Below are 16481 nucleotides of genomic sequence, written 5' to 3'. Positions count from 1 at the left end.
TGTTCCTAGTATTTTAGGATTAAAGTCCCCTGGTGTGAAATCTCCTTGAGTAACACTCACATCACAGAAAGTGTGATTAACTCGGCAGGTGCTTTTTGGGTCAATGAAAAAACCAACCTGTTACCCTAATACGTGAGATTTCTTTATTGATGTTCCGAGTGACTCCACATATTTGCATTCTGACATTACCTCTTCTATTCTTAATGCTTTTTCAAGTCTTGAGAATGTCATAAATTGTTTTAGTAGTGTGGAGGCTTTAGTCTTCTATACCTTTATAGTATATTGTGTGTCTCTTTCCTTTGATTATCTTGATTGCATATTCGGGGAACTTAAACTCTGTCAATCTCTGCTCTTCCTCCCCTTCAATAAAACCCAGCATGTCCACAATAATGACTGTGCAAGTACAGCACAGAGAAAGGAACTAGAATAAAATTAGGGAACTCTGCTCATTTATTTTCTCTAGTGTGCCCCTGATTTTCCCCCCTACTTTGTATTTATGAATGGTCTGAAGCCATGATTTCTAAAGAAGGATCTTCCTAAGATCCTGTAACCACAAAGCTTTAGGAAAGCCCATTCAAGGTTTTGAAGATTAAGACTTAGACCCTTGAATTTGTTCCAGTATTAAGTTGCAAGCCAATGTAGAGTCTGGAGCAGCAAGGTAATAAGCTCCCAGTGACCTACATTGCTGTGTCAGTAGACTGCTGTATTTATTCCTAAGCATAGCTCACTGTAATCATCAAAACTGGGGATCAAGAACATGTGGCATATTTTCACCAGTTGTATATCCAGCAAGATGGGGCAAAGCCTGCTGGCCAAGTGACCGCCTCTCAGGGTCTTCACTAGCGGTCACAGTACATCTTCCATGTCTGGGGGAACTGCTAGACATGACTCCTGTGCCCTCTGTTATGTATGATTTTTTTCATTAACTTTACAAAAATGAGTACAAAAACAAACTATAAGCAAAACGTTTTAATGAAAACAACAATTAATATTACTGACATCAGGACAAGATGATTTGTGGTCTGGAACAACTTTCCTGGGCACGCTTCAGCAATTGTTATGGTGGAAAGGAGATGAGTTCTTGGACTTTTTGATAGTCAAGGGAGAAGGCTAAAGGAATTCTTTAAGTCATAGTCTGTCTTGAATCTACTTTGCATTTTTCCACAAACAGTGCTTGAGTCATCTGTTTTCTCACTTTTTCTGACTTAAGATTCTAGGAACCATAGTGATCTCAGTTTTCAGCCATACAGGTCAATTAATAGACAGATGGTGTAATTTGCCAGGAATAAATTTATTTATAGATCAAGTGTATGACTCTCTTTGTGAACGTCTGTGTGACACTACACCCCATATTCTTTATAGTACTATTATTATGATATGAGTATGGCATAATTATGATATATTTTATGCAAGATAGGTCATGTACGATATCATTGAAAAGGTTATGATTTACTCAATATGATTATCCTACTTGTATGCATGTATCATTTTGGTATCTGAAGTTAGGAATATTGTTGATGTATCTATTACAAATGTGTTTACACCTGGGGAACACCCACTAGGCAAAAGATTGTCACTCTAGATGCTGGCTGGGAAGGGTCAAGGCAGTGGACCATTAGGGAGAACAATAGGTCTTAGAAGAAGCTAATCTCCCACCAGGGAGCCTTCCTGGGGAGCCTTCCTGAGGACGCTACAAACAGCCTCAGAGACACGGTTGCTATGACACTACAGGGGCATGTGACCAGATCACCTGGTACTGGACTCCATCTTGGAATACCAGTGTTTTTCCGCTGAAAGGTGTGGGAACCAAGCTTGGAGACAGAGAGATCCTGCCATATGCAAAAGCTATTTAAGGCAGGGGAGTGACATCATCGTGGTTCTTTGTTTACTCCATGCCCAAAGAGACTCTTGGAAACACCTGAGGAACAAGGACTGACCTGGGGGGAAGTGCTGAACCCCGGCTGGAGGGATTATTAGCCTGTGAAAGGAACACCTGGGGTTTAAAGCTGTAAGCCAATGTGGCTGGCCCCTCAGGAATCTCTGCAGCCTGCTTAAATCATCATTTAGGGTGAGAATTTGCTACTCATATCCAATGTTTTAGCATATTAAGCTTAGTTTGCATGTTTTGTTTGTTTGCTAGGTAATCTGCTTTGATCTGTTTGCTATCCCTTAGAATCACTTAAAATCTATCTTTTGTAGTTAATAAACTTGTTTTTGTTTTGTCTAAAACCAGTGTGTGGAAATCATAACTGGGTACAGAAAGCTCTTGAATATTCTTCTTCACACTGAGGGAGGGGGCAAATTTCATGAGCTTACGCTGTACAGATCTCTGTGCAGTGCAAAACAGTTTAATTTTGGGTTTACCCTCCAGAAGGGGGTTGTGCTCTTGAGCAGCTGGGCAGCTCCTTAGCTGTAGCCTCCCCATGCAGAGCTGATCACAGCAGCCTGTAAGTACTGCAGCTGGGTGTGTCCCTACCTGTGTGAATGCTGGTGAAAGAGCAAGCTTGGAGGGCTTTGCAGCTTGTCACAGCAGCTCAGTGTGAGAGGGAGCCCAGGCTGGTGGGTCACGGGGGCTCAGTGTTACCCCCGTTCCAGGTGGCAACCCCAGGGGAACCCATCACAGTCTGGACTTGTGTTTTTTGTTTGATTTACCACATGGTACATGTGTGCACAAAGAGCTTAAAGAAGCCTCTAAGGGTGTTCAGGTGTTGACTTTCAGGCAACTACACCCATCCTCACTTTTATTTATAGTTTCAACATTTTTGCCCATCCACCATCTTAGATTCACAAACTGTGGCAAATTTTTCTTCAACAACAGTCTCCTAAACTTAAAATTACTCTCAGTGAATAAATACCCAAGCTAATTCACTATATTCACAATGATGGCCCAGAACCAAAAGAACAATCAGAAAGAAATAGGAGAAATAAATCACCCATCTGACAGCACGTCGCCTTTCAGAAAACAGGGTGATCTGATGCCACTTGCTGAGGCAAACACAACCCTAAAATGACAATATTCAGCAGTGCTAAAATTACTTTGAAAAATTTCCACTGCAAACCAAAATAAAAGTCTCTCCAGTGATCTGTGATCAATAACATGTTTTCAAAAATCCCTCTAAATACATTAACTAGTGGGCAGTGGAGTACCAGAATCATTGCTGTGACTCCCATCGAGTGAATGGGGAGGACTTCAAATCTCACAAAAGATGCAGCACAAAGAAGAAACTGACAATATTTCTCAAACTCTCAAAGCTGGAAAACACCAATTTTAGTGCTTGGATCATTCAAACGCTGTTTAACAGATTTGCTCCAACCTTTCCAGAAAATTTTCACCTCTAGGCTAAGACCAAGCATGAGAAATTTCAGCCCCAAGGGGAATTTTTTGGAAAAATTATAACATATTGAAGAGAGGGGCTTAGAACCATAACTATACTGCATCAATCTTTAACAATTAAACTAAATGCATTATTACACTCTATTTATTGTGTTATATATATATATATATATATATAACACAATAAATTTATATATATATAAAATGTAAAAATACACACATTAAATTATATGTAATGCAGTAGCCAAATATAACCAAAAATGACGAGCCTTCTAAATAACAAGAAGTAGAAGCAAAGAGTATAGAAACAGAAGAGATGTTCTACATTTATTCACAAGAATCCATCTTTACAAATGAAAGGCTCTGACATTTGCCCAGATCAAAAATCCAATTTTACAGCACTAGGAGATAAGGGATGAAATAGTGTACAGATAACATCTAAACAGGTATTAAAAGGTTAGCAGTGCTTAAAATTGATTAGTCACCAGGACCAGACAACACACATCCCAGACTGTTATAGAAAAATTGGCCAGATATTGCAGAAGCCTGAGCTGTCATTTTTACTAATTCTCAGTTCAGGAGAGAGTCCTGCAAGCTGCCAAGTGGCCAGCATAATTCTATTACAAGACACACGTTCTGGGATATTACAGAGCAACTAAATTAACATCAGCTGAGAAAAGGGACGAAAAAACTTAAAACGTTTGAGCAGATCAAATGGAGGAAAAGTGGAGGGGAAAACTCAACAGCTTAGTAACAGCCAGCATGGCCTTCAGGAAGGGAAAGCTGTGCCTGAATATCTTCTGGGGAAACTCAAGGATTGTAGACAAAGTTGATACACCAGGACACCACAAGTTGGTACAGTAGTCAGAATTTCAGACTGTGCTAGCTTAGGTAACATTTCATATGCAAGATAAATCTCGACCTAAACTCAGTCTAAGGTATTTACTGCACCAGGGCAGGAAGATAAAAACAGCCAGAAATAGGTCTTTGTAGAGCTAGAAAGAAGTTAGTGCTGGGATATCATAGGGGTCTCCTCTTTTTTCGTTTGTAGAAATACTGTTGATGAGGTTATTGAAAGCAAAGTGTAAATGCTGAAGAAGTTTAACATATCATGAGAATTAACATAAATCGTGAACACCAGAGTCAGGAAGGGTGAAGAACCATTTAAGTACTTGGGCTAAAACAATGGATGGAAAATGTAGTTCAGTGCAGATAAATGTGCCATAACCAGTAGAGCTATAATTCTTTTCATGGCAAAGTATTGTGAAAATCATGGTTTTGTTATGGTGAAAAATGTCAAAACTCATGAAATCGTGGGGAGGGGGTGAGTGAAATGTCAAAGCACCTATTTACTTTGGGAAATACATAACACACTAGAACCTCAGAATTATGAACACCTCGGGAATGGAGGCTGTTCGTAACTCTGAAATGTGTGTAAATCTGAACAAGACGTTATGGTTGTTCTTTCAAAACTTTACAACTGAACATTGACTTAATACAGCTTTGAAATGTTACTATGCACAAGAAAAATGCTGCTTTTAACCATCTTAATTTAAACGGAACAAGCACGGAAACAGTTTCCTTACCTTGTCAAATCTTTTTTTAAACTTTCCCTTTATTTTTTTAGTAGTTTACACTTAACACAATACTGTGCTGTACAGTATTTGCCTTTTTTTTTTTTTTTTGTTCTCTGCTGCCTGATCACATACTTCTGGTTCCAAATGAGGTGTGCGGTTGACTGGTCAGTTCGTAACTCTGCTGTTCATAACTCTGAGATTCTACTGTACATAGTTTTATGCATAGGAAAGCAAAAGGCATGAGAGAAGGGGACTCTTCTACTCCTCGCTGGAAATAAGGAGATATTCCACTCTAGTAATTAATACTTATCACTTATGCTACACTTTACACTTTAAAAGTGCTGTACAAATATTAACTGATCCAAGCAGTGCTTCTAATATAGGTGATAAAAAATAGTTCCAAAAATAAACTAGCAGCAATCGGGGTGATAAACTGAAGTCCTTCAGATCCTCACACAAGGAAATAATACAAACAGGGCCAAATTCAATTCCATCTGTGCAACACTGTTGACTCAATGGGGAGGTTATAGAGGTGTTGCTGAGAGAAAAATTTGCACAAAAAAGTGGAGAGAAAGGGGAAACACGAAAGGAAATGTGCCAATCCTCCTACATTAAATACAACGGAGACACTGATCAATGGAACCAGACAAAGGTACCCCGATACAAAATCATTTCCAGATTTGGAGATAATAAAGTCAAAGTTCAGTAAAGCACATCAAGAGAGCACTGGGCTAGTTTGTTTCTAGGGGGCACATATTTATAGGTCAAGCGAAGCAAAGCCCTATAGTCAACCTAATGGCATTTCTGTCTGCGACACAATAGCTTTTGAACAACACATCTGATCAATTCAATTTTTTTTAGAGACTGTTCTAGGCAACAACAGGCAGAACCCTATTGCTTTTGGTGAAAATTGGAAAACTGGAAAAGCCTTCAATGGAAAATCAGGCCCATAGAATGTTCATTTGGTACCACAGGCAGAGAAATCTCCACACCACCCATTGCCTATGCATAACAGGCGGCAGCTAAATATGTTGCTCTCCCTCATTGGGTGTACAGTTCGGCCTACATAAGCAATGAAGTGTGTGACTCTCTAGTTTACTGCACAACTGAACACCAATGTACCGAGTGGATGAAAAATCTAAGACAAGGTACAGCTGTATAGTTGGGAAAACAGTGTATCTAATGGTTATAGCAGGAGACTGGGAATCAACCCAAGATCTACACCAGCTACATTTCCTGCTCTGGACTGACTTGTTGTGTGATCCTGGACTAGTAACCTAACCTTTCTGTGTCTTAGTTTACCCATCTATATGATGGGTAATTCTGGGCCAGATCCTCAGCTAGTATAAATTGGCAAAATTCCATTCAATGCCTAATTTCAGAAAGGATAGCCAAAAATTTAACTTCACAAATCCCCTGGGAGGCAGATATAGTTGCAGTAACTAAGGCCCCAAAATTATGAGTTATTACAGTTTAAGATTTGCCAGGCATCAAGGCCCTTTAGAAAAGCTAGAATGGAGGCCTACAAGAAGAAAAATCGAAGGTCTAATGGCTGGATTTCTTCAAAGACATTTCTTTTCTAAAAGAGCAAGTGCAGCTAAAGAGACTTCCCCTTTTTTTGCTGTCGGTGAATGAATTAAAAAAAAAACGATTAAATTAATATCAAACACTGATATCCTATGATGTGCCAGATAGAGCTGTAAAATAGGGAACTTGATGGAATCTTATATTATAATTAAAATGTGTATAAAAAGAAGGTCAACTATAAGTGATACAGCTTTGGGCAAAATATTGTAAATTTCAATGACAGGGTTTACCTCATGGGCAATACTGTTAGAAAAGAAAGGAGCTGTGTTCATATTGATTTCTTTTAGTTTAAGTGATAAAGTGAAGAAGTAAGGCTAAGGTTTGCAATCAAACATGTTTGTGCTATCGAGTTAGTGAAATACGTCTATGCTGAAAGAGTCAGTAAATAAAAAGAACTAAAATCAAAATGTGTATTTATAAGGACACCTGACCACACTGCAAAACAAACAAACAAACTGCAGCAGCAAGTCTCAATTGACTCAGGGTTCATGCTATGGGGCTGCAAATAGCAATGCAAACATCCCTGCTTGGGCTGGAGCTCTGGCTCTGAACCCTGAGGAGGTTGGGGTGAGGGGGCTGTCAGGCTTGGGCTCCATGCCACGTGCAAACGTCTATACTGCTCTTTTTAGCCCCATAGCACAAGCTCTGCAACCTGGAGTCAGTTGACCCGGGCTCTGAGACTTGCTGCCGCAGGGGGTTTGTTTTGTTTTGGTTTTTGCAGTATAGATGTACCCTTAGCCAAAATTTAAAAAAAAAAAATCACCTTCCCAACATAGTGATTGAGTAAAAGTGTTATTTTCTATTGTCTTTATATAATTTGATTCTGAAAACCTACATGGTTTATATGGTTATACTGACAAATTTCCTAGTTTATGTTAGCCAAATCATAATCCAATACCATTTTTGCCTTCTTATATTCTGTGCTATTAATCCCTGTTGATAAGGATATTTAATGAAACTCTATAAAACTAAATTAATCTTTCAAGTCCTTTTCTTTAGTTAAGCAATCAAAATTAAAAGAACCCTAAGCAAGGCAGTATGAATAATCAGTTAAGCAGTTGCTTACCTAAGGTTGTTTTTATACCCTATCTTTCTTACAGAGTGCTAAACTGATTTACATCAGCTGTGGATCTGGCCCATTGTATGTACCTCAGAGGAGTATTGTGAAGCTTAATTCACTTTGACCCAATCCCGCTCCTACTGAAATCAACTGATTTCAATGGGAGCAGGACTGAACCTTCAATGTTTGTAATGGGCAAAATAATATTTTTATTATTGCTAGAAAGATTAAGTGATCCACTACAGAGCTCTCGCAAGCTGTAAATGAAATGACAAAGTCAAAGAATAATAGCCCTTGAAAATTAATTATGGTGTTCAAAAAAATTAGAAGAAAGAAGGGATTGCTTCTCTCTTTCAGTTAGCTAATGCTACCAGTGGATATGAATTGCATGCGATTCACATTTTTTTTCTGAATCTATTTATAGATGCACTTTCTTTTGTCAGCACAACCATCTTCCTCCAGTCAGGAGGTTGCAGCCGCTGCCCACGCTATTCCTTGGCAAAACCTCAAGGAAAACTACTGGGAAGGAAAATCAGCTCTCTCTCAAAGACTAAGTACATCTCTTGATCCCCTCCCTAACCTAGACCCAGCATAGAGCCTGGAGATCAATGGTTTAGAACTCTAATTTCCCCAAAGATTTTGGTTGTTCTACTAGGTTAAGACACGGTATGGATTACATACCCATTATACAAAGAGACTAATACATGGTATGCAATATTAATCATAGAAGTTGTGCACCTACAACCATTGTTCTGAGACTATAAAAATATACCTGTCTTCAGCAATGATTCCAGATGTTTATAAAAAGATTGAAAAAATACAGAGACACGTGCAATAAATCTCTAACAGAAATCTTACCCGTCACAAGCTGTTGTCCAGCTAATCCTACTGGAACCATCCCGAGGTTATTCATAGCGGTAGCCCAAGCTGTTGGATCAGTGACTGACATATTAAGTTGTGTGGTATCTATAGTTGTACTTCCCAAGCCATCAGCGGCTGTGGCAAAAGAGACAAATTCTGAGTTTACAAGTCAATATGCCACAATTTTTAACAGAAAATAGTGTTTGAGACATAAATAAATCTTACTGAAAATAATTAAATTTTATTATTATGATACATCTTTTTGGAGCACCAATAAAATTGCTAGGTGCTATATAGTAGTGAGAGAAGATACAGTCCTGCTCAAAAGAGCTTATAATTTAAGACTACCTAATCAATGGCAAATGTTTCTGTGGAAATACACATCATGAGATTTCCACATATTCAAAGAAGGGACATGTTTCTCATGAAATGTAGTTTATTAAAGAAATTGTGACATTATTTAGGCACCTGTATAAAAAGAGCTCACACCAATTTGACTTGTCTTAGGAAAAATATTATTAAGTTCCATTTGAAAACAAAAGGTAATTATCACTAATCATTTTAGCAACAATATTTTTGGTGGCCACTGCATAGTGCAGATGTTTACCTGCAGCCATCGTTTAAACTGGTTCCTTTTGTTGCTGACTGACTTCAAATAGGAATGTATCCTACTACTGTAGTAATAACATCTTGCGATGGGAGAATCTGTCTGTTACTGAATGCAGAGTCCACACACAGTTCATTAGGTGCTGCAAGAAAACACAATTAATCAGATATTAAAAGCTGATTTTAAAGTCTAATTTCAAAACAGCATGCCCTGACTGAAATCTATATGAAGTTCCTACCTACTCTCAGTTGGATCTCCAAATCCAGTTCAGTTGTACGCCTTCATCAAGTGTTAGTGAAGGAGTTTCAACTAACCTGCATTCTTGCTTACTGAATAAATGGTGCCCATGTATGAACCTATCAGATGTCTTGCCTCTGGCTGAAAAGCCTTCACAAATTAGGTTTTATCAGTACCTGCACTGCCACCTCAGCATGCCAGCATCAATTGAAAGGACATACTTGGGCTCCATATGAATTTTTTAAAAAGTTAAAAATTAATTGATGTTGTGAGTTTCGAGGAAACAGTTGCCTGTTAAATATGTTTCCAGATGAAGGAGTAATTTTAAGAATGGAACACAAACCAGGAAAGGCTTGCTATGTTAAAGAAGACATACTGGTACTTTCTTTAACAAACACAATATCCTGAGCCCACAAAGTGACACCAATATGAAGCAAAGGGGGCACATCAGCCTCCATCTGAAATGTCTTTGCTTTGATGAGGGTTTCTGTTGCAACATGAATTTTACATAGAGGTAATTCTTTTGTCTCTGATTCTCATTGTGTCTGCGTATTTCTGAAAGTTAAAAGGATTTGAAGAAAAGGAAAATAAAGCATGAAACCAAACTGAGAGGTGACAACTTTGATTATAACAACACCTTCAAATTCTTAGAGAGCAAATATTTATTTTGCTTGAGATAAGCACATATCTAAGCCTATTTTAGGTCTTTTATGCATTACTTATGTAACAGACTGCAGTGGGTTTTTTGGAGTCTTTACAGTCTGTCATGATTGCCTCACTGCTGTGTAAGAGACCTAAGGGCTTGATCCAAAGCTCATTGAAGTCAATGGAAAAATTCCCATTGATTTAATTGTGCTTGGCTGGTTCAAACCTTAAGTCCCCAGTTTTTCATGACAGAAGTCAGCTGAAATTTTGGAATTAATTTCACTGGAAGCAAAAAGAGGCTTTAAGGATAAGATTTTCAAAAGAGAATCCAAAAATGCATATAGAGAATTTGAATGTGCAAACCTCACATTTGCTTGTGCTAAAGGCTAATTACATAAACATTTTGTCTATGCAAACAACCAAACATACATAAGTGTAAATGTGGGTTTGAATAAAAATTTTAGGTGCCTTTTTGGTAAATAGTTTGAAGCTCAGGTCATACACATTCAATTTTCTTTATGAAAATTACTTAATAGACGTTAAGCGTGTTGTTTCCAGTTTGTAAAGCTCAATATTTCATCTTTAGAAAAGACATAATAAAAGTGATTAGACTATATTTTAGCTTAATTCTTCCCACACTTTTATCTGCAAATATTATGTGACTATAATATAAGCCAGAAGGGTGAACACGGTTGTACAAATAGCCTCCCTGCCATAGGTAATGCAGAGGCATGGAGCTGTAATTACAACTCATGTCATATAAAGGTGATCATCTTAAAAGCCACACAAGTGAAAAAAAATCACTTAATGTAATCAGTTAACATTGTACATTTATAATATGTTGTAACTTACAAATGGCCACTTTTACTAAGTTAAAACAGATTTTGTTCTGGGACACACTGGGTCTACTTAAAACCTCAATATTTATTATATTTCAGTATTTGACTTTGCTATGTCATTTCTTTATTGTGCTATGATAAAACTGACATTTTAAGTACAATCACTACTTACCAAAAACACTGGCCAGAGGTCACAGGATTCTCTGAACAGAGGGTGACTTACATCAAGAAAACTACATACTGAGACGTTTAAAAGTGGGTGCCTAAACTGCAGCTCCTTAAATCCATATTTAGCTCCTTCATCTACCTCAGACTACAAATTTTGAGCCATTAACATCGATTTCAAGGTTAGAGCTGTTCGAATTATTTGCTGTTGATAAGTTATCTGACATTCAGTACATCCTCTTTCCTCTTTATGAATCATTCACAATTCAATCCTAATTTCTACAAGTGTTACTATTCACAAACAAATGCTGAACATTTTAAGTAAACAAATTTCAGCCTATTGGCAGCTTGCAAACTATTTGTTTTGACAGTGTCTTTTACCATGTATTATTGGGATGCACTGCTGGTCAGCTAAATCACTTGGTATTACTTCTGCTTCTGGACTGGATGAGAGAAATTTTAAACAGGAGAATGATGAGTGACAGTAGAATGATGAGTGACAGGACAATGATGAGTGGCAAATCCCCACTCATGCTAAAACGCCTGAAACTTTGGGGGTTTATGAACATTTTCTTGAATAAACCATGAGTTGTCCAAATACTTGCAGAAAATGAATAATATCATTGCACAAATAACAGCAAAGGAAATTCATTGTGTTAACTCATGAAAATATTCATGATTCACTTATTGAACAGTGTCACTAGCTCTGGTCATGAATCTGGGGAACTCCTGGTTTTAAAGTGCCCATGGGTTCTCCAAGGTAGCTCTGGGCTACTTTGCTTTCTCCCTGACCAGCTGGGCGTTCATGGCATGCTCCCTGTCAGTACCCGGGCCAGGGAAGCTAATGATCCAACCAGCAGTCCAAATTCGGTGATGAATCCTGATCACGTGCCACCTGAGGCACATTGCACATACGCTAAGAAGAAGAAAATAGCCGCAGGGTAGGGTGAACGACAAAAAGTCACAAGGTGAGCCAAAGCCTGAAGCTGAACTGATCCCCTCTGACCAAGAGCTGCTGCAGGCTATTTTGTCAGTGAAACAGAGCTGAATAACAAATCTGTGCACCTAAGCTCCTTGTTGAACATTCTGCAAAATGATGTACATAAAACTGGTAACAGGTGCAAAAAAGAAGCACAGTGGACTCTGGAGTTAGAAACCACTAATTCTAAAAATCCTTAAAGAAACTTCACCCAAAAATTGATAGATGATGACAGCATTGACAAAACTGTAGCTAGAGCATTGAGAACAGTGCTAGTACAATACAAGATATTGATCTGTCCTTCTTTCTCAATACAGAATCTTTATGGGAGAAAAGTTCTTACGTTGTATTAACATTATGCAAAATGACATTGCATAAAATAATCTTACAGAGATGCTCAACAGTCAGTTTAGTCTCAACATTTAGGTTTTGTAAAAAAATAGTTTTACAAATCATAATAGTAAAAGAAAAGTTTGGTGTAAACCGGCATAGTTCCATTGAGTTCCTGGGGAGCTAGGCTGATTTCCCCCAGCAGAGGAGCTGGCCCATGATTTTAAACCAATTTATGCTCCTTTAAATATTAGTAACATGAAGGCATACAAAATAAACATTCTGGTTCTGCAAACACTCATGCACATAAGTAACTTTACTCAGGTGAGTATCTCCACTGAGCTGAATCTAGCCCCAAAAATAATACAGAGGAGAACATTGTATATTCTGTATATTTTTTAATTTTATTTTTATGGAGCTTCCAATTAACGCAGTTTTAAAGCCCAATGCAGTAAACACAAACAGAACTCTGAAAAGACCACAGAACAGTTATGGCAATCTCTCTTTTCGTAGTCACAGAGCAAGTATCCATTCTTCATCCTTACATAGTGGGCTGTGGGAGACTTTTAGACTTTCCTCAGACAGGCTGTCAGGAAGATAAAGCGCCGACAAGTCCATACCAATGAGAGCTTCTCAGTCATAGCAGATTGTACTTAGTACGCATATTTTATACCAGGCAATTAAATGCAGTTACCCAAGTGAATACAGAACTTAGTTATATATTGTGCATCAATTATCACAGGCAATGAATGCCATGAGACAAAGAGATTAACACAACATAAAACTAATTCAATAACACAGCAGATTGCTAAGTTAAAACCCTACCCTTTAGATATCCATAACACCCCAGACAATTGAATTGCAATATGACAAAAGAAAATTAAACTCCCTACTGTCAAAACTGCTAGCAGAATGCCCAGGTAAAATGGTCAGCCAAAGAAGTCAGCAATTTCAGAGGCAGTGAGGATTGGACTGGGTAGTCAAGAGAAGGTTCTATTCCACCCTCTGCCGCTGACCTCCTATGTGACTTCGGGCAAGTCCCTTTACCTCTCTGTAATTTCTGTGATCACTACATGCCTCAAGGAGGGGATTGATGATATCAGCTTTCTGAAAATGAGGATTACAAGCTTTCAGATAATAAACATCACTGATGCTGATTAAGGGCAGGTCTACACTTACTTCCTGGTCCGGCCGTAAGCAATCGATCTTCTGGGATCGATCCCGGAAGTGCTCGCCGTCGACGTCGGTACTCCAGCTCGGCGAGAGGAGTACGGGGCATCGACGGGGGAGCCTGCCTGCTGCGTCTGGACCCACGGTAAGTTCGAACTAAGGTACTTCGAATTCAGCTACGTTATTAACGTAGCTGAATTTGCGTACCTTAGTTCGAAGTGGGGGGTTAGTGTGGACCAGGCCTAAGAGTTCTAAAGACAGTGGCCACTATAATCAGGTGGGATTAAAAGGCATGAGGGTTCACAGAATGATGTGATTCTTTTAAAGGTTTGATATCTCATGAGCCACCAGATCTAGCTGGATTTCCCACCTCTCCAAAGGTCTATAGCATTTGTTTCCATCCACTGTGATTCATAGGGGTGTATGGGATAGGTAGTACGTTTGAGTGATCCGAACTGCTGGACTCCTTGAGTGGTTCTTTTCTTCTCTGGTCCTCACTGTACACCCAGCTCTCACGTGAAGCTCCAAGTAGCTGTAAGTATGTGACAGTGGTCACATCCCGGTAAACCGCCTCGGCAGGCAGGCTAAACCATGTGAGGGTAACCAGAAGTGTGGAAACTGATGGTGATTTAGGGATTGCCCTCCCAAGCATACGAAGATGGTTATGGTAGCCAAGGCGAATGAGACCATATGTTGTTCCAAGGGCTTGAAAAGCAGTGCAGCGATGTATTGTGGAAGGCGAAAGGCATGATGGGGCACTACAGGAGTCATGGCTATCCACTGCAGCTAAAGGAGCCTCCAGTTGTAACAATCTTTGTGCCACTGGGCCAAGCTTCAGCAGCCAAGAGAATGGGACTGTCCCAGTGCAACGACTCTTTAATCAACTTCACACACACGTCATTCATGCACATTTCTCTTCAAAAGTCCTGTGGCGATGGGGGAGTGCCAGGTGAAGATGATTACTGGCATTCGTAGCCACAAGCCTGCACACAGGTGGCCTGGGACATTGGTCGCCCATCCCTGACCAAAGGGCAGCAGGAAGCTCGGCAACAACCCAGGTGACAGAGCATCCCTTTTTAGGATTGCACTGCTCTCCCTTTGTAAGGGAAGGGACTAGAAATGGTGCCTCAAACATTGCCTGCCCAAATTAAATCTGGCCAGTTTACCACAGCTGGTAGATCATCCTCAACGTGGTCGAAAACCAAAGATAACTAAAAAAGCACTGAAGAGTGCTGCTTGGAACATCAGGACTATGATAGACAAAGACGATACCTCTTGATTTGAAAGAAGAAGAGAAAAGAACCACACAAAGATAGAATCCTTGGAGTGGGAATTGCCATTAAGACCAAAACTCTTGCAATGTCTTGAAGACTTTCCAATAGGCATTAACGAAAGACTCATGAAACTCCGGTTACCACTAAATAAGTCATGACTTGCTACCATCATCAGTGCATATGCGCCCAGCCCACCGTAACAAGCCCTGACGATGCTAAGGAACAGGTCTACTCTGATCTCAACTCTCTCATCAAGTCAACACCACAAAGCGACAAACTAATCATCCTAGGAAATTTCAATGCAAGAGTAGGTAAAGATAACTACAACTGACAAGGTGTCGTTGGGAAACATGGCATTGGAAAAATGAATGAAAATGGTGTTCTACTCCTAAGCAAGTGTGCAGAACATAGCCTGACAATTACAAATACCATCTTCAGACAGGCAGACAAATGTAAAACTACATGGATGCACCCCAGATCCACACAATGGCAGCTAATAGATTACATCATTGTCCGACAATGTGACGTAAGGGATGTCAGGATCACCAGAGCCATGCGTGGAGCAGAATGTTGGATGGATCATAGAATGATTAGGTCAATACTGAATCTACACATTGTACCCACACATTGAAATGCCCAAAACCAATCAAGACATCCCCTGATATTGTTAAACTAAATCATGCACCATATCAAGACAAGCTACAAAGTGCACTAGAAACCAACCTTCATGATACCCCTGTCGCATGGGAGGAATTTAGAGAGACAGTACAAAAAACTGCAACTGACATCCTTGGATGGAAGAAAAGGGCTCACCGTGACAGGTTTGATGAAAATGATGAGGAAATCACAGTACTTTTGAAAGAAAAAAGTGAGGCTTTCCAAATCTGGCAAAATTATAGTCAGTCTCCTCAAAAAGAGACAGATTTAAACACTTGCAAAGCAAGGCACAAAGACAACTATGCTTGATACAAGATAAATGGTGGGAGAAGGTAGCAGAAGACACTCAAATGTATGCAGAAACAAATGAAACAAAGAAATTCTTTGATTCCTTGAAGGTAGTCTATGGATGTTCAAAGGTGGGCACAGGTTCGCTCATGACGGCTGATGGCAGGACAGTCATCAAAGACAAACATGGCATGGAACAGAGATGGGTTGAACATTTCAACCAACTACTGAACAGCCCATCTTCAATAGAAACAAGTGTTATTAGTCTGATACCTCAAAAGCCTATTCAGCACCACCTTGACTCAACACCCTCACTTGAAGAAATAGAAAAGGCAATCAGTTTGATGAGCTCAGGAAAGTCCTCAGACAGAGATAGAATACTGGCAGAAATATATAAATCTGTGGGTCCAAAAGTGATAACAACACTCCAGAAGATCCTTACTGACATCTGGGACAGTGAAGAAATGCCACAAGATTTCAAAGATGCCACAATTATTCCTTTATTTAAAAATAAAGGCAGAAAAATGGTCTGTGATAACTACCGTGGGGTATCTCTCTTATCTGTCGCTGGGAAAATCTTTGCTCGTGTCCTCCTGAACTGACTGATTTCATCTGTCTGAGAAGCCAATCTACCTGAGACTCAGTGCGGATTCAGACCTGGTCATAGTACCATAGACATGATTTACAGTATCAGGTAAATACAAGAAAAATGTATCGAACAAAACATGAATCTGTTCAGTGTTTTCATCGATCTGTCATAAGCATTTGATATAGTCAATAGAGAAGGATTATGGATGATCCTCAGCAAACTTGGTTGCCAACCAAAACTGGTAAAGATCATTCATTTATTTCATGAGGGGATGCAAGGTCA

The 16481-nt window shown here is 39.3% G+C and overlaps 1 protein-coding gene across 3 annotated transcripts in view; it reads right to left on the bottom strand.

Annotated features, from left to right (window-relative positions):
* Positions 1 to 16481, bottom strand: part of LOC112103180 (ecto-NOX disulfide-thiol exchanger 1) — a 490675-nt gene that overhangs the window by 181061 nt on the left and 293133 nt on the right. For all 3 annotated transcript variants that reach the window (XM_026650334.1, XM_026650367.2, XM_026650284.2), the window contains exons 4-5: positions 9027 to 9168; positions 8417 to 8554 (exon numbers count right to left, since the gene is read on the bottom strand). In XM_026650334.1, the coding sequence (XP_026506119.1) occupies positions 8417 to 8554; positions 9027 to 9036 (148 nt within the window). In that variant the 5' untranslated portion in view covers positions 9037 to 9168. The remainder of the gene's footprint in view (positions 1 to 8416; positions 8555 to 9026; positions 9169 to 16481) is intronic.

The sequence above is a fragment of the Terrapene carolina genome, unplaced genomic scaffold (genome assembly GCF_002925995.2).
Source record: "Terrapene carolina triunguis isolate 2854851 unplaced genomic scaffold, T_m_triunguis-2.0 Scaffold17, whole genome shotgun sequence".
NCBI lineage: Eukaryota > Metazoa > Chordata > Testudines > Emydidae > Terrapene > Terrapene triunguis.
Note: the sequence above shows the minus strand (reverse complement) of the source record. Positions and strands in the feature narration are given on the sequence as shown.